A 23,195-nucleotide genomic window follows, 5' to 3' on the forward strand; every position below is an offset into this window, starting at 1 on the left:
AGGTTATGTGTAGTGCCTGATATGAACCAGCATGAGTCGCTGTCGCAATTCACACGCTTGCTATCGCCGCAGTGGAGCCTTGTACGAGGAGTGCGTTTGATTGTTGAGAGCCTCAATGGCGGATAGAGCGGGACAGTAGCTTTGAGGACAATAACATCTCGGTACTTCTCTATTTGTGGCGTGACTTGATCCGCCGCGCATGCAGCAAAGTTGCGGTAGTTGAGGCTTAAATCTGTCACATAGGCGGATATAACCTGACTAGCTAGCTAAGTGCATCGGAGTTCTCAGCAGAAATACAGCGAAGGAAGTTTATATTTCAATTCATGGTGGCTAGTTAAATATGGGGGACTCTCTTGAACTGATTGGGAAGCGACTTCTACTGCTCCTCAGCGATGGAAGGTCCGCAGCCGGACCCGAAGCGGAGCAGTCCACTTGGACTCGCGACTGGCTCCGGGGAACCGTCCGGGCTGTCAGCGTCATAGGTTTGGCCAGCCCAGGGGTAGAGGTGAGCGGAGGAGAGGCGACAACAACAGCAGCTGCGGGGCTGACGGTCAGTGTTTACATGTGAATAAAGGCAGCTGACGTTACCTAAACAAGCTAATAACCTGACTACGTATTTAACGAAACTGATTTAAGCAGAATAATACAAATGTCGCCGGTTGTCTGGGCTTTGCTGGTATTATCTAGCCAAAGAATTTTAGCTACTAAAATATAGTCAATGGGGGCCGCTGTGTTTCGCTTGCCTGATAGCAGCGGCCTCCATAATTTATCCCGATGATTTTGGGCCTTTGACATATTTTGTTCCCAACTTGTTATCTAGCTAACCAACTTTAGCATAGGATCCAGAATTAAAATCATGTGCCATAGCCTCATTAAAATGTTAATGTCAGTCTAATAGGTTTGCATGCTTTAAATAACCAAATGTCGGCTAGATATTGTTTGGGGATATGTAGCTAACGTTAGGCCGAACAGTAGTTTTAGCCGGTGTAATTTGTTGATGCATGCATTATCTTGCATGATTTGATGACAAAGCAGGCATGCACCAAAGCAATTGCCAAAATCCAGATTTGTAGAAAGGGACTGGTGTTGCATGGAGTAGTTAATCCAGATTATGCGATTTTCAAGGAAGTCTCCAGGACCATTCTTAGAAAAAAGGTGCAGATGGTTGCTACCGACACCTCAATGCTCTCCACTCAGCCCCAGCTCTTGCTCTTGTTTCTGTTATGTGTCTACTGTCTTTGGGGTGGGCTGGTTGATGTAACTGGCTGTAAATGTGTTTTTGTTTTTGCATGGACTAGCCTCTGTTTGTATCGATCATCATAATTAACACCAAGTATTCTCTGCAGCTTCTCAGGTCTTGGTAGGAGGGCACTCTTCAAGGCACAGCAGTTGTTGATCCTCTCACAGATCCACACAATTAAAATCCAATAGACTGTACTATTTGGCTTTGTATGCAGAGTGAGTCAGCAAGTTACACATTTAAAATGGGCTTTTGCTTACAACTATATATTGCCCCTTGAGTAAAGCATTAACCCAGATAAATGCAATCCATTGTTACATTGTAATCCTCATCAATAAAGTTGCTCTAGACTACTAATTGACATGAGGGGTTAATGAGAAAGGGAGACTGGTTTGGAATTGACAAGCCTATTTGTAATGATTGACCTGTCTTCCTGATAGAAATGGCCTTGCTTAGACTTGGAGGAGTAGATGGGCTGTGTTTGTGAGCCAGTGCTGCCTGGGCTCTGCTGACTATGACCCTACCAAGGCCTGTCCTGCTGTCTGTCTGTAGCCTGCCTGCCTTTGGCTTCTGTTTTCCCATCAACCAAATACTGTGTTTGTCTTACCTCTGCTATTTTGAAAATGGCCTCTGAACCTAGCCTAAGTTAATATAGCTAGTCTAACAGAAACGCACCACTCTCCCACCATTTTCCCCCTCCATTTTCTCCCCCATCCTGTAGGTGTTTGTGGAGTTTGAGGACTGTGCGTGGCGCAGGCGCTCCTGGGTACAGGTGTATGGGGAGGAGGTGAGAGCTGTACTGGTAGAGAGTGCCATTGTCTGGGCTAACTGCAGTCAGCCCAACCAGAACCACCCTGCAGCTGGAGTAACCTCTGGGACAGCCTGGCCAGCTCTGGTGAGTAGCAACCTCACTGGGTTAGGATTGACCTAATCTCTCCTGGAAAGATTATGGGTGTAAACTGAGAGAATCAGTCAGGAATGAATAGGATGTGCAGGGTAAGAGGAACTATTGTTTTCTTTGCGCATTATTTTTGCTACGATGTTCTCTTGTGAATACACCCCAGATCATGCTGATGCTTAGCTCATCATGTTATCGCCACAACAGGATTTGGTAAACCCTAATTCTCAGTTAACCCAGAAATAAAGACTCACATAATGGGTCAGCTGGTCGAATTTCAATTCTGGGCCCAAACATGTTAAGAGAATGAGGAGTTCATGTCTCTCTTTGCACTTTTATGGGCCGAATGTCCTCTCTCCTTCTGAAATATGCTAATGCCTGCGAAATTGTAATCTGTCCAAATAACCAGAGATGAAACACCAAAACTACTGTTTCTATTGGACATATTCCGGTGAATGCCCCTGGTGGAGGAGGGTATTGGGTCATGGTTAGTTCACAGAGGGTGTATGTAATATGTATGCTCTCTCCTCTCACCAAACCTTGCTGGCTCCCTAAGGCACGGTTTGCCAGATGATAATATCATTAGCGATATCAAACACTCATTCTCCAGCCACTCCACCATTAAAACCAGATGGGAATGTTATATAATATCTCACCCTTCAAATGTAGTGGCTCCTGTCCTAGCAATGTTCCTCTTCCCCTGCTAGGCATTCCGGTGTCTAGTGGACCGTGTGGGTCTGGGTTCCCTGGTCCCAGTGGAGTTCTTTGGGAGCAGAACCCTGGACTTCCTCCCTGACGGGAATTCACTCCAGAGATTTGAGGTGGGCTTACATTGCTCAAAGTCGTGTGTGTCAACTTTCATCTGATGTGTGTATTATACACTGAGTGCGTTATCACTGTGTCTCATGGTCTTTCCCTTTGTAGACAGCGAAAGACGTGAGGCACTCTCTCCTACTGGAGCAGCCTTCTCTGCAGGCTGCAGTTTCCAGCTGGCACAGTGACTTTGAGCTGCAGGAGATCCTCAGGAAGGGTGAGTCTATTAGACTATGGAATGACTAGAAACCTATTGTACAATGACCTGTGTATGGTGCACTTTGACTTTCCTCCTGCTTTCATGCTCACCCATGTTCTCCTACACTGCACTCCTCAATATGTTTCTTTGCTAGCCTCTACTCTTCAATACTGGGCTTGGCTAGCCTCTACTCTTCAATACTGGGCTTGGCTAGCCTCTACTCTTCAATACTGGGCTTGGCTAGCCTCTACTCTTCAATACTGGGCTTGGCTAGCCTCTACTCTTCAATACTGTTCTCTCTTCCCACTTTTCAGTCCCACCATAATATCTTTCTGGCACACTGCTCTAGGTGTAGGAGACTTTAACCCTTGTCCTGCTGGTGTGTCTCCAGGCTCCTACACCGTCCAGGGCCGGAAGGTTCAGGTGTACCAGTGTGAGTTTGAGGAGCACTGGGCCCTGGGCTTGGTCTCTCGGCACGACCCCAAATCACACATCATGGAGATCACCATGGACCAGGTACACACACACACACTGCCTGGATTTGCTTTTACTTTTCCCTCTTTGGATGTGTTGTTAATGTAACAGATGTGTTGATAGTAGTTAGCTACGTGCTGTTAATGTAACAGATGTGTTGATAGTAGTTAGCTACGTGCTGTTAATGTAACAGATGTGTTGATAGTAGTTAGCTACGTGCTGTTAATGTAACAGATGTGGTTTTCTAGGGAGAGGAGACTCAGGTGGTGGATCCCCGGGTAATACATGTGATGCTGGCTGAAGATTACTTTGATGAGGTAAGTTGGATGAAGGATACAGTCCCATTCCTCTCGTCTCGCTTTTGTTTTAAAGGATTAAATTTTTTGGTTGACTTGGGTAATTGTTCTGCACACCCTTATCTAATCCCTTTACATTGATCTCTCCTCGGTCAGAAAGGGAAGAATGCTCGACGGAGGAAGGAGAGCGACGGGGGGAAGGGCGAGAGCGGCCGTAGACGGAGGACAGCCTCGGAGGGCGAGGAGGACATGACCCTGAAGCGCTTTAAGGGTTCGGGAGAGGGAGCCGCAGACGGACAGAACGGGAGTGGCTCCACCAAGGCCTCTGAAGAGGGGATGGTGACATGGGGAGCAGAGTTAGCAGGAGGAGGACGCAGAGTGAACAGCAGTTCCTCTGAAGTCACACAGGTTTACGCCTCCCCGAACAGCACTTCCTCCCAGATGGACCAATCAAACACTCCGCCTCGCTACACCAAGGAGAATGGACGTGCCATCTCCACACAAGACAGACAGGGGTCTGCTGACTCCACCACCACAGCCACCCCCACTCCACCCCCACTCAAACAAGCCCCCTCCCCCTTCTCCAACACTTCCTTCCCCTCTCTGGGCCAGATGCCCAGCCTGGTCCCTGGAGCTTTGGCCCCAAAGCCCTCCCCAGCAGGACCCACCCTAGAGAGAGAAGAGCCATCCCAGTCTACCAACCCCAAGATGGCTGCCCTAGTCTCCCCAGGCCCGGTGACCATATCATCCCCATCTCAAGCCAGTGCCCCCAGCGTGGCTCTCTCTGCCTCCCTTGGCTTCAGCCCCAAACCCCCTGTCTGGAAAGGAACAACCAACCAGTCGGAGGTGAGTTAGTAACACTTTACATGACCTTGGTCTTATACCTTTCATAGTAATTACTAACCATCATTGTTCTGTCACTAATATCCTGTATTTCTTCCTCCTGCTCTTCAGGGCTCTAAGACTCCCATCCTGGCTGCGGCTGGGTTCCGGCTGCCCCAGTCCAAGCCTGCTGGGGCTTCCGTGTTCGGAGAGGTGAGCTCCAAGACCAGCGCTTCCTCCAACACACCGTCAGCCTCCCAGGACTCCTCTAGACCCTTCGGATTTGCCTTTGGAGGCACCAAGAACAACAAGGCCCAACCGCAGCAGCAAGACCAGAACTTATTCTTCCAGTGTATGACGGGTCAGAAGACTGGCCAGAACCCTGGTGGTCCGAACCAGACTCCAGGTCAGAGCCAGTCTAAGGACACCAACTACTTCACCGCAGTGTCAGAGAGCTTGAGTAAGAAGCCTCCTAGCCTGTTCAAGCCCTCTGTTCTGGCCCCGGCATCAGCTGGCCTGTTTAGCTCAGCTACAGCTTCTCTCAAAGAGCAGTCCAAAGTGCCTGAGACCCAATCGGCAGGCAACGGAGTGCTCAACAAGAATTTTGCAGGGGACAAACTCTCACCTTCCTTCAGCAGTGGCTCTGGGGGGATGAGGTGTTCTGGTCTGGTCATGGGGGCGATGGACACCCCAGCTCTGGGTGGTGCTAACAACAGGAGTGGCAGTAACGGTGTCGCGGTGGGCGGCTTCGGCACCAAGACAGACAGCCACCAGAACCTGTTCCTCCAGGGCTCCAAAGAGCCCTCCAACCCCTTCCTGGCCTACGGGGAGAAGCTCTCCCACAGTCCCTTCAGTGGCAAACCAGCCCCTCTGGAGCCTGAGACCCTGGGCCCGTCTTCAGCTTCGGAGAGCAAATCCAACCTGTTCACCATGGTCGAGCTGCCCAAGGGCATTCTGTCTTCCCCCTTTGTCTCCCTCTCAGCTGCCACTGCCTCCAGTTCTTCCTCCCCAGCCCCTGGCTTCACCCAGAGGCCCAAGTCAGTCACCTCCTCCAAGCCCAAGGAGAGTTCCTCCACAGGAGATCAGGGCTCCTCAGTTGAGGGTGGTTCTCTGGATGACCGACCCAGCTCCACCTTGGGCTTCCCCATGTTTGGGAGTGCAGTCGCTGGAGGGAGTGGTGAGAATGCACCCATGCCTTTTGACCAGGGCCAGGCACAAAAGTTTGCCCTGGAGGAGCGAGGTCAGGCATCTAAACGTGACTCTGACTCCAGCGACAACAGCGACCTGTCGGACCTAAGTGAGACAGAGGAGGGTCTGGAGAGGGGTCATGCACCTGGGGGCCTTGTGGGGCCCGTCAAGGAGGGAGCCATGCTGCTGCAGAAGGGTAAAGGGCCCGGGGTGGCCAAGAGCCGGCCACGCAACAAGCCCTTCAAAGGTAAGACCTGGAGCCTCAGGATATTAGCAGTATGTAAATGAGATTCTCCATCATGCGCGTAACATGTCAGTCATCAATATCATTCCATTTTGGTCAGGATCATGAAACATTAATAGGTAGACTCAGAGAAATGATGTTGCCACGAGCAGCACCTCAGATATTGAGATGAGCGAGATAAGACTTCACTGACACACAGTCTCACACAGTATCTGTGTACGGGATCGCTTCACGCCGTTTAGAGTGGTAGCCAGAGAACCAAAACGGCAGAGGAGTTGAGCCTCCCGCTTCAACGCTCTTAGTTGTTGTGGAAATTGACCCACTATGATGTTTACTTTCTGCATCTACGTCATATCGCTGAGTCTACCTTTTAACAAGATTGATGGTAAAGTTGTTGTTTGGACTACCCCTTCCTGCACTCATGAATAGGTTGTCATTGCATGGTTTTGTAGCCCTTCATGATGTAAGGTACTCTTTGGTCCTTTGTGTCGTCCAGTGGGCCAGTCAGTGCTGAAGGACGTGACTAAGGTGCGTCGTCTGAAGCAGTCAGGAGAGTCGTTCCTGCAGGACGGCTCCTGTATCAACGTGGCGCCCCACCTCCACAAGTGTCGCGAGTGTCGCATGGAGCGCTACAGGAAGTACCGGGAGCAGGAGCCTGACGACGATGACCCCAACGTGGCCTGTCGCTTCTTCCACTTCCGCAGGTACATGTGTGTATGAGAGATGGGTTGTGAGGTGTATCCTCTTCTATGTAATGCTACAATAAGGTCTATCAGTCATTTCATCAACTACCGTCATCTCAAACGTTTTCTACACACTCGTCTAACTTTAAACCTTTTCCCCCTACCCAGGCTGGCATTCACACGTAAGGGCATTCTGCGTGTGGAGGGCTTCCTGAGCCCCCAACAGAGCGATGCCATGGCCATGGGACTGTGGCTTCCCTCGCCGTCCGTACAGGAGGGCCTGGACCTGGACACCTCCAAGTACATCCTGGCCAACGTGGGAGACCAGTTCTGTCAGCTCGTCATGTCTGAGAAGGAGGCCATGATGATGGTTGAGCCACACCGTGAGTAGTCTGACACTTGTTCAGTGTGTGTGTGAGTGTGTGTAGCCATGTATTTTTTATGTTGGTGTGTGTTTGTCTCATTATTTTCTCCCCATCACTTCTTTATTGTTCAAACCAAGATCTCTGTGACGGTTGACATGACTGGGCAGGCACACTGCTGCACTGGATTCACTAGGAAGCAAATGGGGAGGGACCTACCTGAATTTGTGCAATTGAAACTCTCGTTTTCCGTTGCAAAGTGTTTTGCTACAGTGTGCATTAATAAATAAACCCCTGCTGTTTTGCATTGGTTTCAGTGAGGTGACTTGTGCTTACCTTGTGTCTGTCTGTCTCCTCTTCTACAGAGAAAGTGGCGTGGAAGCGTGCGGTGCGCGGTGTCAGGGAGATGTGTGACGTATGTGAGACCACCGTCTTCAACATCCACTGGGTCTGCAGGAAGTGTGGCTTCGGGGTGTGCCTGGACTGCTACCGGCAACGCAGGAACCGCCCCATGGAGGGTGAGAGTCAGAATTACATACTGGAGTCTTTATAACATTTTGCATTGTGGATTGTAGGATCTCTATGGTGACTCCACACACAGGGACGGACTGGGGCATGGTATTGTCCAGTTCGACTACGTACAGTGATTGGCCTGGACTGCTCTTTCTTTCAGTGATTATGTTTTTGAAGAAGTGAAGATTGAGCTGAAGGGAGTGTGTGTGTATAAATTAATCTTCCATCACATGTTTTGTCTCTCAGAGGTGGACGAGGGGCCTGATGACGAGGTGTTCTCCTGGTTGAAGTGTGTAAAGGGCCAGAGACACGAGCCTCAGAACCTCATGCCCACACAGATCATACCTGGAACTGGTAACATCATAACTATAGGAGCTTTGAACTAGGGTCTGGAGTCTTTCCTGCTTTGGGTCCAGAAATGTTTTTTAGAATAAGACTACTGATCTAGGATCAGTTTTTCCCTTTATGAATCAGATTATTATGGACAGGGAGGACCTGATCCTAGATCAGCATTCCTTCTCTAATATGCTTTGTGCATACAGGCCCATGTCACATTGTCTGGAAAAACTCCCAGCCCGAACTTGACATCCAACATGTGTTGTATCTTTCTCATGAATTCATCCCATGTTGACTTCTCTGTTCTCTCTCCCACAGCTCTCTATAACATAGGGGATATGGTGCACTCAGCTAGGGGCAAATGGGGCATCAAGGCAAACTGCCCCTGCACCAGCCGGCACCACAGGCCCCTAGTGCGCCCTAGCGCCCCCAATGGCATCTCACAGGTGCTGCATCTTTGTTTTTTTGAATGTTGTACCAATAGACAGAATATGTATAACATTTATACATCTATACATCTATACAGCGCATTCGGAAAGTATTCAGACCCCTTTACTACTACTTTTTCCACATTTTGTTACGTTAAAGACTTATTCTAAAATGGATTTAATTACATTTTCCTCACCAATCTACACCCAATTTCCCATAATGACAAAGTGAAAGCAGGTTTTTAGAAATTTTTGCAAAGTTATAAAAAAAAATACCACACAAAACATACTTTATTTACATAAGTATTCAGACCATTTGCTATGAGACTTGAAATTGAGCTCGGGTACATCCTGTTTCCATTGATCATCCTTGAGATGTTGCGACAAATTGAATGGAGTCCACCTGTGGTAAATTCAATTGATTGGACATGATTTGGAAAGGCACACACCTGTCTATATAAGGTCCAACAGTTGAAAGTGCATGTCAGAGCAGAAACCAAGCAATGAGATCAAAGGATGTGTCTGTAGAGCTCAGAGACAGGATTGTGACGAGGCACAGATCTGGGGAAGGGTACCAAAAAATGTCTGCAGCATTGAAGGTCCCCAAGAACACAGTGGTCTCCATCATTCATAAATGGAAGAAGTTTGGAACCACCAAGACTCTTCCTAGAGCTGGCAGCCTTGCCAAACTCTGCGATCAGAGAAGAATGGCCAGACGGAAGCAACTCCTCAGTAAAAGGCACATGACACCCCGTTTGGAGTTTGCCAAAAGGCACCTAAAGGACCCTCCGATCATGAGAAACAAGAGTCTCTGGTCTGATGAAACCAAGATTGAAATCTTTGGCCTGAATGCTAAGTGTCACGTCTGGAGGAAACATGGCACCATTCTTACGGTGAATCATGGTGGTGGCAGCTTAATGCTTTGGGGATGTTTTTCAGCGGCAGGGACTGGGAGACTAGTCAGGATTGAGGGAAATATGAACGGAGCAAAGTCCAGAGATCCTTGATTAAAACCTGCTCCAGAGCGCACAGGACCTCAGACAATTTCATCCATTTTAGAATAAGGCTGTAGCAAAATGTGGGAAAAGTCTAGGGGTCTGAATACTTTCCAAAAGCACTGTACATAGCTCTCACTTGTTTTACATGTTGGTTGTCATGGGGCATTATTAGTATACAGTATAATGCTAATATTTCCTTTTTTGATGTCCCAGCAGTCTGCTGTCTCTTCCAGCACGGGGAGCAGTGGTAGTGGACCAATCACAGGTGGCGGGGGTCCAGCGGGTTCAACCACTCCTAAGCCAGAGGGGGCGGAGATGACAGTGGTCAAAACAGAGCCTACTTCCACCACAACGTCAGAAGGGGGAGGAGGGGTTGATACTAATGGGGCCAACCATACCAGCGCCACTCCAAACCCTGCCCAGACCCCCACCCCCAAAGACCCTCGCCCCTCCACGGGTGAGGGAAACTCCACCGCCTTGCACTGGTTGGCAGACCTTGCCACTCAGAAAGCCAAGGTGGAGGACACAAAAGGTGACTCCATCTTATCTCTCTGTACTCTCAGTTCTACGTCATATTCTGGACGGTACTCTCAACATTTATTGTACATGTGTTTAATATGAGATGATCTGTGAGGTATCGAACCATCTAACCTTGTCTCCTCTCCTGTCCACCCCTCCAGATTCTGGGTCGATGCGCTCTGTGATGGGCCGGGACACACGCTCTCCCTTCGGCCTGGACTCGTTCAGCGCCCTGTCCAAGCCTTCGTCTTCCTCCTCCAGTCCTAAACTGTTCAACAGCCTGCTGCTGGGCTCCAGCAACAGCCAGCCCAAACCAGAGGGCTCCAGCCTCCGAGACCTGCTCAACTCTGGACCCGGGAGGCTCCCCCAGGGCCCCGGAGACTCTGGAGTAACCTTCCCATCTGTCTTCTCCACCTCAGTAGCTGTGAGTGTCTGTCAGCTTACCACAGTAACTAAGATCATTCAGAATGCTCATATTAAAGGGGCATTCCAGAATTCATAGAATCTACACAGAGTTCTAGTTTGTGTCCCACATGGCACCCTATGGCCTATATTGTGCACTATTTTGGCCAGAGCCCTAGGGCCCTAGACTGCATGTCTAACCCCTCCTCCTCCATCAGGGGGACAAGTTGAAGGGCAGCCTGCCTAACTTCCTGGACCATATCATCGCCTCGGTGGTGGAGACCAAGAAGGCGGAGGGCCGTCGTTTGGGGGAGGGCGGCAGTGAGCTAGGCGGGGTTGGCCGTAGGGACGGGGTTATGGGCCTCAGCGTGCTAGACCCCCACACCTCCCACTCCTGGCTCTGTGACGGACGCCTGCTTTGCCTGCAGGACCCCTCCAACACCAACAACTGGAAGATCTTCAGAGAGTGTTGGAAACAGGGCCAGGTGAGAGAGACCTTTCTGGGGGGGGGGTAGAGAAGAGTTTGTAGTAATATGGTGTGTGTAATATGTAGTAGTGATGCACTGATATGACATTTTTGGATATATATATTACAGTGGGGCAAAAAAGTATTTTGTCAGCCACCAATTGTGCAAGTTCTCCCACTTAAAAAGATGAGAGGTCTGTAATTTTCATCATAGGTACACTTCAACTATGACAGACAAAATGAGAAAAAAAAATCCAGAAAATCACATTGTAGGATTTTTAATGAATTTATTTGCAAATTATGGTGGAAAATAAGTATTTGGTCAATAAAAGTTTCTCAATACTTTGTTATATACCCTTTGTTGGCAATGAAAGAGGTGAAGACTTACAGAAAACATTTGACAAGGTTTTCACACACTGTTACTGGTATTTTGGCCCATTCCTCCATGCAGATCTCCTCTAGAGCAGTGATGTTTTGGGGCTGTTGCTGGGCAACACGGACTTTCAACTCCCTCCAAAGATTTTCTATGGGGTTGAGATCTGGAGACTGGCTATGCCACTCCATGACCTTGAAATGCTTCTTACGAAGCCACTCCTTCATTGCCCGGGCGGTGTGTTTGGGATCATTGTCATGCTGAAAGACCCAGCCACGTTTCATCTTCAATGCCCTTGCTGGTGGAAGGAGGTTTTCACTCAAAATCTCACGATACATGGCCCCATTCATTCTTTCCTTTACACGGATCAGTCGTCCTGGTCCCTTTGCAGAAAACAGCCCCAAAGCATGATGTTTCCACCCCCATGCTTCACATTAGGTATGGTGTTCTTTGGATGCAACTCAGCATTCTTTGTCCTCCAAACACGACGAGTTGAATTTTTACCAAAAAGTTATATTTTGGTTTCATCTGACCATATGACATTCTCTCAATCTTCTTCTGGATCATCCAAATGCTCTCTAGCAAACTTCAGATGGGCCTGGACATGTACTGGCTTATGCAGGGGGACACGTCTGGCACTGCAGGATTTGAGTCCCTGGCGGCGTAGTGTGTTACTGATGGTAGGCTTTGTTACTTTGGTCCCAGCTCTCTGCAGGTCATTCTCTAGGTCCCCCCGTGTGGTTCTGGAATTTTTGCTCACTGTTCTTGTGATCATTTTGACCCCACGGGGTGAGATCTTGCGTGGAGCCCCAGATCGAGGGAGATTATCAGTGGTCTTGTATGTCTTCCATTTCCTAATAATTGTTCCCACAGTTCATTTCTTCAAACCAAGCTGCTTACCTATTGCAGATTCAGTCTTCCCAGCCTGGTGCAGGTATACAATTTTGTTTCTGGTGTCCTTTGACAGCTCTTTGGTCTTGGCCATAGGGGAGTTTGGAGTGTGACTGTTTGAGGTTGTGGACAGGTGTCTTTTATACTGATAACAAGTTCAAACAGGTACCATTAAATCAGGTAACGAGTGGAGGACAGAGGAGCCTCTTAAAGAGGAAGTTACAGGTCTGTGAGAGCCAGAAATCTTGCTTGTTTGTAGGTGACCAAATACTTATTTTCCACCATAATTTGCAAATAAATGCATTAAAAATCTTACAATGTGATTTTCTTGATTTTTTTCATCTCATTTTGTCTGACATAGTTGAAGTGTACCTATGATGAAAATTACAGCCCTCATCTTTAAGTGGGAGAACTTGCACAATTGGTGGCTGACTAAATACTTTTTTGCCCCACTGTATGTAGTATTGGTGGTGTGAGTAATATGTAGTATTGGTTGGGTTAGTAGTAGTGATGGTGTGAGTATGTGGTGGTAGTAGTATTGGTGGTGTTAGTAGTAGTGATGGTGTGAGGATGTGGTGATGGTGTGTAATATGTGGTGGTAGTAGTATTGATGGTGGTGGTGGTAGTAGTATTGATGGTTTGAGTAATATGTAGTAGTAGTAGTGATGGTGTGAGTACTATGTGGTAGTAGTCGTGTGGGTGATGGTGGTGGTAGTAGAATTGATGGTGGAAGTAGTATTGGTGGTGTGAGTAATGTGGTGGTGGTAGTAGTATTGAGGGTGATGGTGTGAGTAATATGTAGTGGTAGTAGTATTGGTGGTGTGAGTAATATGTGGTGGTGTGTCATACTACCTCATGCAGCGTGACACATCTCCTTTTGCAAAGTTGATCAGGCTGTTGATTTGTGGCCTGTGGAATGCTGTCCCACTCCTCTTCAATGGCTGTGCAAAATTTCTGGATATTGGTGGGAACTGGAACACGCTGTCGTACATGCTCAATTGATGTATGGTGATTTATGGGACTTTGTCAGCTTCCAGGTATTGTGTACAGATCCTTGCGTCATGGGGCCATGCATTATCATGCTGAAACATGAGGTAATGGTGGCGGATGAAGGGCCTCACGATCTCATCACGGTATCTGTTCATTCAAATTGCCATCGATAAAATGCATTTGTGTTGGCTGTCCATAGCTTATGCCTGCCTATATCATAACCCTACTCTGTTCACAGCGTTGAAATCAGCAAACCTCTCACCCACACAATGCCATACATGTCCCCATACATGCCATCTGCTTGGTACCATTAAAACCGGGAAGACCACACTTCTCCAGCATGCCAGTGGCCATCGATGTGGAGCATTTGCCCTCTGAAGTCGGTTACGATGCCAAATCGTAGTCTGGCCAAGAACCTTGTGAACAATGTTAACTCGAAATGACACAGCGACAAGGTTCCAGTTTAACAAAGTTTACTATACCGTATGAACACCCTCAAAGGTCGCTATTACATCCAAGGCTAGGTCCATCAACGACTAGACTTCCTGCGCATGCGCACTCTTGACTGAGTGATAGCCCCGTAATAACAGAAATATTGGGATACTTAAAACATGAACTTAACAGACAACGACCATGCAGATGAGCTTCCCTGTGAAGGTTCCAAATTCTCTAAAATGATGTTTGAGGCAGCTTATGGTAGAGAAATTAACATTTTAGGTTCTCTGGCAACAGCTCTGATGGACATTCCTGCAGTCTGCATGCCAATTGGACGCATCTTCAAAACTTGACATCTGTGGCATTGTGTTCTGTGACAACTGCACATTTTAAAGTGGTGTTTTATTGTCCCCAGCACAAGGTGCACCTGTGTAATGATCATGCTGTTGAATCATTTTCTTGATATGCCACACCTGTTAGGTGGATGAATTATCTTGGCAAAATGAGAAATTGTCACTCACAGGGATGTACACAAATGAGAGAGAGGTTTTTGTGGGTATGGAGTTATTTTATTTCAAAGAGCAAAGGAGACGCACTTCGGCAATATGTACATTGTTACGCCATGCCATGTAATAGATTAGTTGGGAAGAGGTTTGGAAGAGGGGGATGTGCAGTGTGAGAGAAGCTGATTGTTTGAACCCTTTCCCCGCTCTCTAGCCGGTGCTGGTGTCTGGTATCCATAAGCGTCTGAAGGGGGCTCTGTGGCGGCCTGAGGCCTTCAGCGAGGAGTTTGGGGACCAGGATGTTGACCTGGTCAACTGTCGGAACTGTGCCATCATCTCTGACGTCAAGGTTCGAGACTTCTGGGACGGCTTCCAGATCATCTCCAGTAAGTAACAGGATCATTCATTCGTTCATCCATTTATTCACTGACTCATTCACTCACTAATTTCTCTCTCTTTCCAGAGCGTCTGAAGGGTAGTGATGGTCAGCCCATGGTTTTGAAGCTGAAGGACTGGCCTCCTGGAGAAGACTTCAGAGACATGATGCCCACACGGTTTGATGACCTAATGGACAACCTCCCCCTCCCAGAGTACACTAAGAGAGACGGCCGTCTGAACCTGGCCTCCCGCCTGCCCAACTTCTTTGTCAGGCCAGACCTGGGGCCTAAGATGTATAATGCCTATGGTGAGAGAAACCCGACAGACTAACACTGGGATCCCATAGCTGGTCAATAGATAGCTAGTTAGCAGTAGCTCCAATGGCAGCATCTCTGATTTTGGTCTCTCCTTCTTTCCATTTATCACAACCCCCTCCCATCTCTTTCTCGCCACTATCATCCGGCTTTGTCTTGTCTTCCTCCCTCTCAGGTCTGATGGAGACAGAAGACCGGAGTGTTGGCACCACCAACCTGCATCTGGACGTGTCTGATGCCGTCAACGTTATGGTGTACGTGGGCATCCCTGAGGGAGAGGGAGACCACGTCAAGGGTGAGTAGGACCAACCCACTCTCACACAGTGAGGTAGAACACATAGCAGAGCAGACACATTACAGCATTGACGTACATTGAGCTATACAATGTAAGTGTTAGCATGGCTAGCAATTTAGCACAAGTGTCCATTTCTTACTAAGTGCATTTCTATATCAAACTGCTATATCACACTGCTACTCACACATAGACATCAGCACCTCCATCCAGCAACACTTTTCTGTATGGTACGTTAATGGTTGTCCTGGGATCTTTGTCTTTGGACAGTCATGTTTTTATTCCATCTAATGCTGCACTATCTTTGGGTTTGTTGCATTGTTTTTCAGGAGTATCATTATGACAGATTTAAACACCTTACATCTAAAGAAAGTGTCCAACAAAAAAAAGGGCCGAAAATATTTGGAATAATATTCAAACCAGTCCTGTATAATTGTGTTTGAGAAGCTCCCAAATATTCTAAACGAATGTCGATAGGTTGACCAAGATCAAATACTGTCCCATTGAACTAAGAAAAGGAAGCCATTCCTCAGCATTGGTGTAAATGTTCCATTTTAGCCTGTCGTCAGGCACTCCTGTGGCCTCTCCCAGGTTTCCCACCCTGTGCCTGTATCCACAAAGCATCTCCGGTGTGCTGATCTATATAAATCTCATTCATTATGATCTAAAAGGCAAAACTGATCCTAAATCGGCACTCGTACTCTGAGATACTTTGTGGATATGGACCCTGGACTATATCACTGGAGGCCTCTGACAAGCCCAATGGGAGTTGCCCCCCCCATGCATCAATGGACAGGATTCTGGTAGAAAGACCCTCCCATGGGTCTCACATGTTGATTGTGTGAACATTTGTTGTTCACAGAGATGGATATCGCTGGATGTAAAGGTCTGTGCAATTTTATACCATTATCACCTCTTTAGCATGGCCTTCTTGACTAACACCCCCCTTTTCTCTCCTCCTCTACTCCCCCATCCCATGTCCTATCCCACATGGGGTCGGGGCCAGAACACTACAGGGGTGCATCAATTTAAAAGCCTTTGGTTTATCTGTGGTCTGAGTTGGGTCTTTCTGTGGTCTTCTACCCTGTGTAGACCTTCATTAACCCTCGGATAGCCAGAGTCAAACTCTGTTTAAAGCCTTTAAACACAACTTGTTAATGTTTTACGCTGGTAGACGCTAGTAGATTTTTCATGTTTTGCATCTTCTGTTGTCTGGGGTGACGGGTGTTCTGGCTTTGACTGTTGGAGATGGGCATCTAGAGATGCCTAGCCTGGAGGAAAGTCTGAGCAAATAAACTCACACGCATTTAGTCCCGCCTGCGCCCGCATTTAGTCCCGCCCATCTCTCCCTCGCCCACATGCAGGCAACTTGTCCTATGGCCCTGGGGGTCATTTGTCCAAGTGACCAGAAAGTGAATAATACATGTAGTTCCACTAGTGTAATGTTTTAGTCCCGTTCCTCATTAGCCATCTGAATGTTTTCTTGATTAGTAATATATAAGAAACTCTGTCTCAAATGGCTTAGCAAGGAAGGTACAGTTCCCCTGCCAGCTCAGTGTCCATCTGATTCTGGATGATGACTCAGCACTTAACCTGACTGCATTTTGAATGACACCCTATTTCCCATGTGCTGCACTACTTTTGACCAGGGCCACATACTGTTATGATCAAAATGGGGTACTATTCGGGGGAATAGAGTGTCCCTTTGAGATGGCGCCTCATGATTCTGACATAGTGAAGCAGCACTTCTCCAAGTCAGAACGTGTTGTGTTTTCTCTCCTGTGCCCACAACCTCAGGATGTCAATGTGTGATGTTTAGTTTCTTCTTTCCTCCATCCTTCCCTAAGAGTTCATGCTCACTCCGAGACTGCCCATGTTTGCTCATCCCTGTCTGTCTGTTTGGTCCTGCAGAGGTGATGACCACCATCGAAGAGGGTGATGTGGATGAGATGACCAAGAGGAGGGTGTATGAGGCCAAGGAGAAGCCCGGGGCACTCTGGCACATCTACTCTGCCAAGGACGCCGAGAAGATCCGCGAGCTTCTCCGCAAGGTCAGGGTTCACCATCACCACATTCATTGTAATCAAATTTATTTGTCACATACATGGTTAGCAGATGTTAATGCGAGTGTAGCAAAATGCTTGTGCTTCTAGTTCCGACAATGCAGTAATAATCCAACAAGTAATCTAACTAACAATTCCCCCAAAAAAACTGTCTTATACACAGTGTAAGGGGATAAAGAATATGTACATAAAGATATATGAATGAGTGATGGTACAGAGCAGCTTAGGCAAGATACAGTAGATGGTATCGAGTACAGTATATACATATGAGATGAGTATGTAAACAAAGTGGCATAGTTAGTGGCTAGTGATACATGTATTACATAAAGATGCAGTAGATGATAGAGTACAGTATATACGTATACATATGAGATGAATGTAGGGTATGGACACATTATATTAGGTAGCATTGTTTAAAGTGGCGAGTGATATATATTTTACATTTCCCATCATTAAAGTGGCTGGAGTTGAGTCAGTGTGTTGGCAGCAGCCACTCAATGTTAGTGGTGGCTGTTTAACAGTCTGATGGCCCTGAGATAGAAGCTGTTTTTCAGTCTCTCGGTCCCAGCTTTGATGCACCTGTACTGACCTTGCCTTCTGGATGATAGCGGGGTGAACAGGCAGTGGCTCGGGTGGTTGATGTCCTTGATGATCTTTATGGCCTTCCTGTAACATCGGGTGGTGTAGGTGTCCTGGAGGACAGGTAGTTTGCCCCCGGTGATGCGTTGTGCAGACCTCACTACCCTCTGGAGAGCCTTACGGTTGTGGGCGGAGCAGTTGCCGTACCAGGCGGTGATACAGCCCGCCAGGATGCTCTCGATTGTGCATCTGTAGAAGTTTGTGAGTGCTTTTGGTGACAAACCAAATTTCTTCAGCCTCCTGAGGTTGAAGAGGCGCTGCTGCGCCTTCTTCACGATGCCGTCTGTGTGAGTGGACCAATTCAGTTTGTCTGATGTGTATGCCGAGGAACTTAAAACGTACTACCCTCTCCACTACTGTTCCATCGATGTGGATAGGGGGGTGTTCCCTCTGCTGTTTCCTGAAGTCCACAATCATCTCCTTAGTTTTGTTGACGTTGAGTGCGAGGTTATTTTCCTGACACCACACTCCGAGGGCCCTCACCTCCTCCCTGTAGGCCGTCTCGTCGTTGTTGGTAATCAAGCCTACCACTGTTGTGTCGTCCGCAAACTTGATGATTGAGTTGGAGGCGTGCGTGGCCACGCAGTCGTGGGTGAACAGGGAGTACAGGAGAGGGCTCAGAACGCACCCTTGTGGGACCCCAGTGTTGAGGATCAGCGGGGTGGAGATGTTGTTGCCTACCCTCACCACCTGGGGGCGGCCCGTCAGGAAGTCCAGTACCCAGTTGCACAGGGCGGGGTCGAGACCCAGGGTCTCGAGCTTGATGACGAGCTTGGAGGGTACTATGGTGTTGAATGCCGAGCTGTAGTCGATGAACAGCATTCTCACATAGGTATTCCTCTTGTCCAGATGGGTTAGGGCAGTGTGCAGTGTGGTTGAGATTGCATCGTCTGTGGACCTATTTGGGCGGTAAGCAAATTGGAGTGGGTCTAGGGTGTCAGATAGGGTGGAGGTGATATGGTCCTTGACTAGTCTCTCAAAGCACTTCATGATGACGGAAGTGAGTGCTACGGGGCGGTAGTCGTTTAGCTCAGTTACCTTAGCTTTCTTGGGAACAGGAACAATGGTGGCCCTCTTGAAGCATGTGGGAACAGTAGACTGGTATAGGGATTGATTGAATATGTCCGTGAACACACCGGCCAGCTGGTCTGCGCATGCTCTGAGGGCGCGGCTGGGGATGAAGCCTTGCGAGGGTTAACACTTTTAAATGTTTTACTCACCTCGGCTGCAGTGAAGGAGAGTCCGCATGTTTTTGTTGCAGGCCGTGTCAGTGGCACTGTATTGTCCTCAAAGCGGGCAAAAAAGTTATTTAGTCTGCCTGGGAGCAAGACATCCTGGTCCGTGACAGGGCTGGTTTTCTTCTTATAGTCCGTGATTGACTGTAGACCCTGCCACATACCTCTTGCGTCTGAGCCGTTGAATTGAGATTCTACTTTGTCTCTATACTGACGCTTAGCTTGTTTGATAGCCTTGCGGAGGGAATAGCTGCACTGTTTGTATTCGGTCATGTTACCAGTCACCTTGCCCTGATTAAAAGCAGTGGTTCGCGCTTTCAGTTTCATGCGAATGCTGCCATCAATCCACGGTTTCTGGTTAGGGAATGTTTTAATCATTGCTATGGGAACGACATCTTCAACGCACGTTCTAATGAACTCGCACACCGAATCAGCGTATTCGCCAATGTTGTTATCTGACGCAATACGAAACATATCCCAGTCCACGTGATGGAAGCAGTCTTGGAGTGTGGAATCAGCTTGGTCGGACCAGCGTTGGACAGACCTCAGCGTGGGAGCTTCTTGTTTTAGTTTCTGTCTGTAGGCAGGGATCAGCAAAATGGAGTCGTGGTCACCTTTTCCGAAAGGAGGGCGGGGCAGGGCCTTATATGCGTCGCGGAAGTTAGAGTAACAATGATCCAAAGTTTTCAGCCCTAGTTGCGCAATCGATATGCTGATACAATTTAGGTAGTCTTGTTTTCAGATTAGCCTTGTTAAAATCCCCAGCTACAATGAATGCAGCCTCAGGATGTATAGATTCCAGTTTGCAAAGAGTCAAATAAAGTTCGTTCAGAGCCATCGATGTGTCTGCTTGGGGGGGGAATATATACGGTTGTGATTATAATCGAAGAGAATTCTCTTGGTAGATAATGCGGTCGACATTTGATTGTGAGGAATTCTAAATCAGGTGAACAGAAGGATTTGACTTCCTGTATATTTCTGTGATCACACCACGTCTCGTTAGCCATACGCCCCCGCCCCTCTTCTTACCAGAAAGATGTTTGTTTCTGTCGGCGCGATGCGTGGAGAAACCCGCTGGCTGCACCGCCCCCGATAGCGTCTCTCCAGTGAGCAATGTTTCCGTGAAGCAAAGAACGTTAGTCTCTGATGTCCCTCTGGAATGCTACCCTTGCTCGGATTTCATCACCTTGTTGTCAAGAGACTGGACATTGGCGAGAAGAATGCTAGGGAGTGGTGCACGATGTGCCTGTCTCCGGAGTCTGACCAGAAGACCGCCTCGTTTCCCTCTTTTACGGAGTCGTTTTTTTGGGTCGCCGGCTGGGATCCATTCTGTTGTCCTGGTTGAAAGGCAGAACACAGGATCCGCTTCGTGAAAATCATATTCTTGGTCGTACTGATGGTGAGTTGACGCTGATCTTATATTCAGTAGTTCTTCTCGACTGTATGTAATGAAACCTAAGATGACCTGGGGTACTAATGTAAGAAATAACAGGTAAAAAACAAAACTGCATAGTTTCTTAGGAACGCGAAGCGAAACGGCCATCTCTGTCGGCGCCGGAAGTGTGTGTGTAATGTATATCTGCACATTCATTTTCAGGCAATGCATTATATCTGGGAAATTTTTAGGGAAGAAACTAAAATGGTTGCTTGGCCTTTTTTTTGTAGTTCTACTGTTCCCATGAGAAATGTGATTTTAGTATAAACCTACAGTAGGGTAACTCTCCAGGAACAGGGTTGGAATATAAACCTACAGGAGGCTAGCTCTCCAGGAACAGGGTTGGAATATAAACCTACAGGAGGCTAGCTCTCCAGGAACAGGGTTGGAATATAAACCTACAGGAGGCTAGCTCTCCAGGAACAGGGTTGGAATATAAACCTACAGGAGGCTAGCTCTCCAGGAACAGGGTTGGAATATAAACCTACAGGAGGCTAGCTCTCCAGGAACAGGGTTGGAATATAAACCTACTGGAGGCTAGCCCTCCAGGAACAGGGTTGGAATATAAACCTACAGGAGGCTAGCTCTCCAGGAACAGGGTTAGTGTGGACCTACAGGATGGTTGGAGAGCCCTGATATAGGAAATTCTGTGTCCTAAATGGCACCCTATGTCTCTCTGATATAGCATGTTACTTAAGCAATAAGGCCCGAGGAGATGTGATATATGGCCAATATACCACGGCTAAGGGCTGTTCTTAGCCGTGGTATATTGGCATAAATTCCAAACCCCCAAGGTGCCTTATTGCTATTATAAACTGGTTACCAATGTAATTAGAGCAGTAAATATGTTTTGTCATACCTGTGGTATACGGTCTGATATGACTGCTGTCAACCAATCAGGGCTCGAACCACCCAGTTAATAATATCCTTTACCATTACTGTCAATATGCTTTACCATTAGTGTCCCCCCTCCTCTGACTGTGTCAGGTGGGTGAGGAGCAGGGCCAGGAGAATCCGCCGGACCATGACCCTATCCACGACCAGAGCTGGTACCTGGACGGGGTGCTGCGCAGGAGGCTGTATGAGGAGTATGGTGTGCAGGGCTGGGCCATCGTACAGTTCCTGGGAGACGCAGTCTTCATTCCTGCCGGGGCTCCCCACCAGGTGGGTACTAGGGGAAACACTGGACGTAACAGGGGAGGTTTGATAGACGTTTTGGGTTGTTTAATGGTTACATAGGGACAGAGGGTACACTTGTGGTTTTCCTTTTGCTGTATAATATTTATACTCTTGCTTCTCTTACACACACACACACACACACACGTTCTCTCTGTCACGACACCTCTCACACACCTTTCAAAAACACATTTTTCACGCTACCCTTGTCTCCTGGCTGTCCCCCCAGGTCCATAACCTGTACAGCTGTATCAAGGTGGCGGAGGACTTTGTGTCTCCTGAGCACGTGAAGCACTGTTTCAGACTGACCCAGGAGTTCAGACACCTGTCCACCACACACTCCAACCACGAGGACAAGCTGCAGGTACACTTCGTCTGCCTCCCGAATGGTAGCCTATGTAGTGCACTACTTTTGACCAGGGCTCTGCTCAAAAGTAGAGCACTAACTATGCCGCCACAAATGTATAGGTCATTGCTGTGAGAAGGAATGAAGGTTTGAATTGATTTATCAATCAGCTACGTATTGATGGGATCTCTGTTCTCTAGGTGAAGAACATCATCTACCATGCCGTAAAGGACGCTGTGGGGACACTGAGGGCCCACGAACCCAAGCTAGCACGCTCTTAGAGCCCTCCACACACAATCTGCAGTGACAGAATAGAGTAGGTGTCGGTGTGCAGGGGGGGGTGGTGATGTGCTCACACAACTTATTTTTGTTGGGGGGTCTATAGTCATTGCTGTTATGACACGCTCTACATGACTTAGTTGTTTTCCAATTTACTTCTGATCAACTCTGTATTTAAGGTCAGAGCGGGTCCTGTTTGTGTGTGTGGAAGAGAAGGGGAGCATGTGAGCTGACGTGCCGTTAGAGGGAGTTCAGCTTCTGTGTAGCGTCTGACTAAATGTGAGCACTGGGCTGTTATTTTTTTGCGATAACCGTTCACCTGTTTTTGTAGATAATTTTTTAAAATCTGATTTCCTTCCACCTTCAGTGGTGGAATTGGGACATTTGAAAGAAACAAGCATTGAAGGAAACTAGACCAAAAGGTTGTATTTTTTTTGTTGTCTTTCTTTTCAATTAAAAGCAAGGACTTAGGTTTTTTTTTTTGGGGGGGTGTAATTCAAATTGTCTTTGAATGCTTGACAGAGTTGCTTAGAGAAACGTCTCCATTTGTTTGGTCACTTGTTGTCCAAGGTTTGAATAGATTAACTGCAGACTTCAAAACGTTGTACAAGAATCACGATTCCAACTGAACAGAAACAACTGGCTGTTAAGTGTATCAATATATATATATTAATGATATTAGCAGTCTGTTTTGATTTTTCAAAATAAAGTTGACAAAAAATACAATTGATTGGTGTCTTAATTTCAGCTGATTCATACAACTGTTTGTTGTCATTTATTGCTGAACACCAACTGTGAACACGTCATCACATCGTAATGCTTATGGATCAATAGGGGAAAAAAGTGTACCCAAATGCGCTTCAGACCAGCTTAAACAAAATGGGAATCAGGTGCTTGACTGAGGGACTTAAATCTAAAAATATTCCTTACACTATCCAGGAATATAACAAAAACGGAGAGCTCTG

The 23,195-nt window shown here is 47.5% G+C and overlaps 1 protein-coding gene across 4 annotated transcripts; it reads left to right on the forward strand.

Moving 5' to 3' along the window:
• Positions 1 to 55: 55 nt before the first annotated feature.
• Positions 56 to 22,953, forward strand: LOC112256067 (lysine-specific demethylase 3B). Of its 4 annotated transcripts, none has more exons than XM_024429026.2 (24): positions 56 to 505; positions 1,962 to 2,135; positions 2,846 to 2,959; positions 3,063 to 3,168; positions 3,542 to 3,666; positions 3,873 to 3,941; positions 4,077 to 4,766; positions 4,875 to 6,177; positions 6,671 to 6,878; positions 7,026 to 7,240; positions 7,585 to 7,737; positions 7,979 to 8,086; positions 8,387 to 8,514; positions 9,708 to 10,026; positions 10,175 to 10,437; positions 10,634 to 10,900; positions 14,288 to 14,459; positions 14,537 to 14,758; positions 14,941 to 15,060; positions 15,920 to 15,943; positions 16,969 to 17,108; positions 21,417 to 21,593; positions 21,835 to 21,969; positions 22,152 to 22,953. In XM_024429026.2, the coding sequence occupies exons 1-24, from the start codon at positions 341 to 343 to the stop codon at positions 22,230 to 22,232; spliced, it is 5,478 nt and encodes a 1,825-aa protein (XP_024284794.1). In that variant the 5' UTR covers positions 56 to 340; the 3' UTR covers positions 22,233 to 22,953. The 4 variants fall into 4 exon arrangements, with proteins under 4 accessions (XP_024284794.1, XP_024284793.1, XP_024284791.1 ...); XM_024429023.2 differs by having other exon boundaries at positions 57 to 550; XM_024429024.2 differs by having other exon boundaries at positions 57 to 550; positions 9,711 to 10,026.
• Positions 22,954 to 23,195: the final 242 nt, after the last annotated feature.

The sequence above is a fragment of the Oncorhynchus tshawytscha genome, linkage group LG08 (genome assembly GCF_018296145.1).
Source record: "Oncorhynchus tshawytscha isolate Ot180627B linkage group LG08, Otsh_v2.0, whole genome shotgun sequence".
Lineage (NCBI taxonomy): Eukaryota > Metazoa > Chordata > Actinopteri > Salmoniformes > Salmonidae > Oncorhynchus > Oncorhynchus tshawytscha.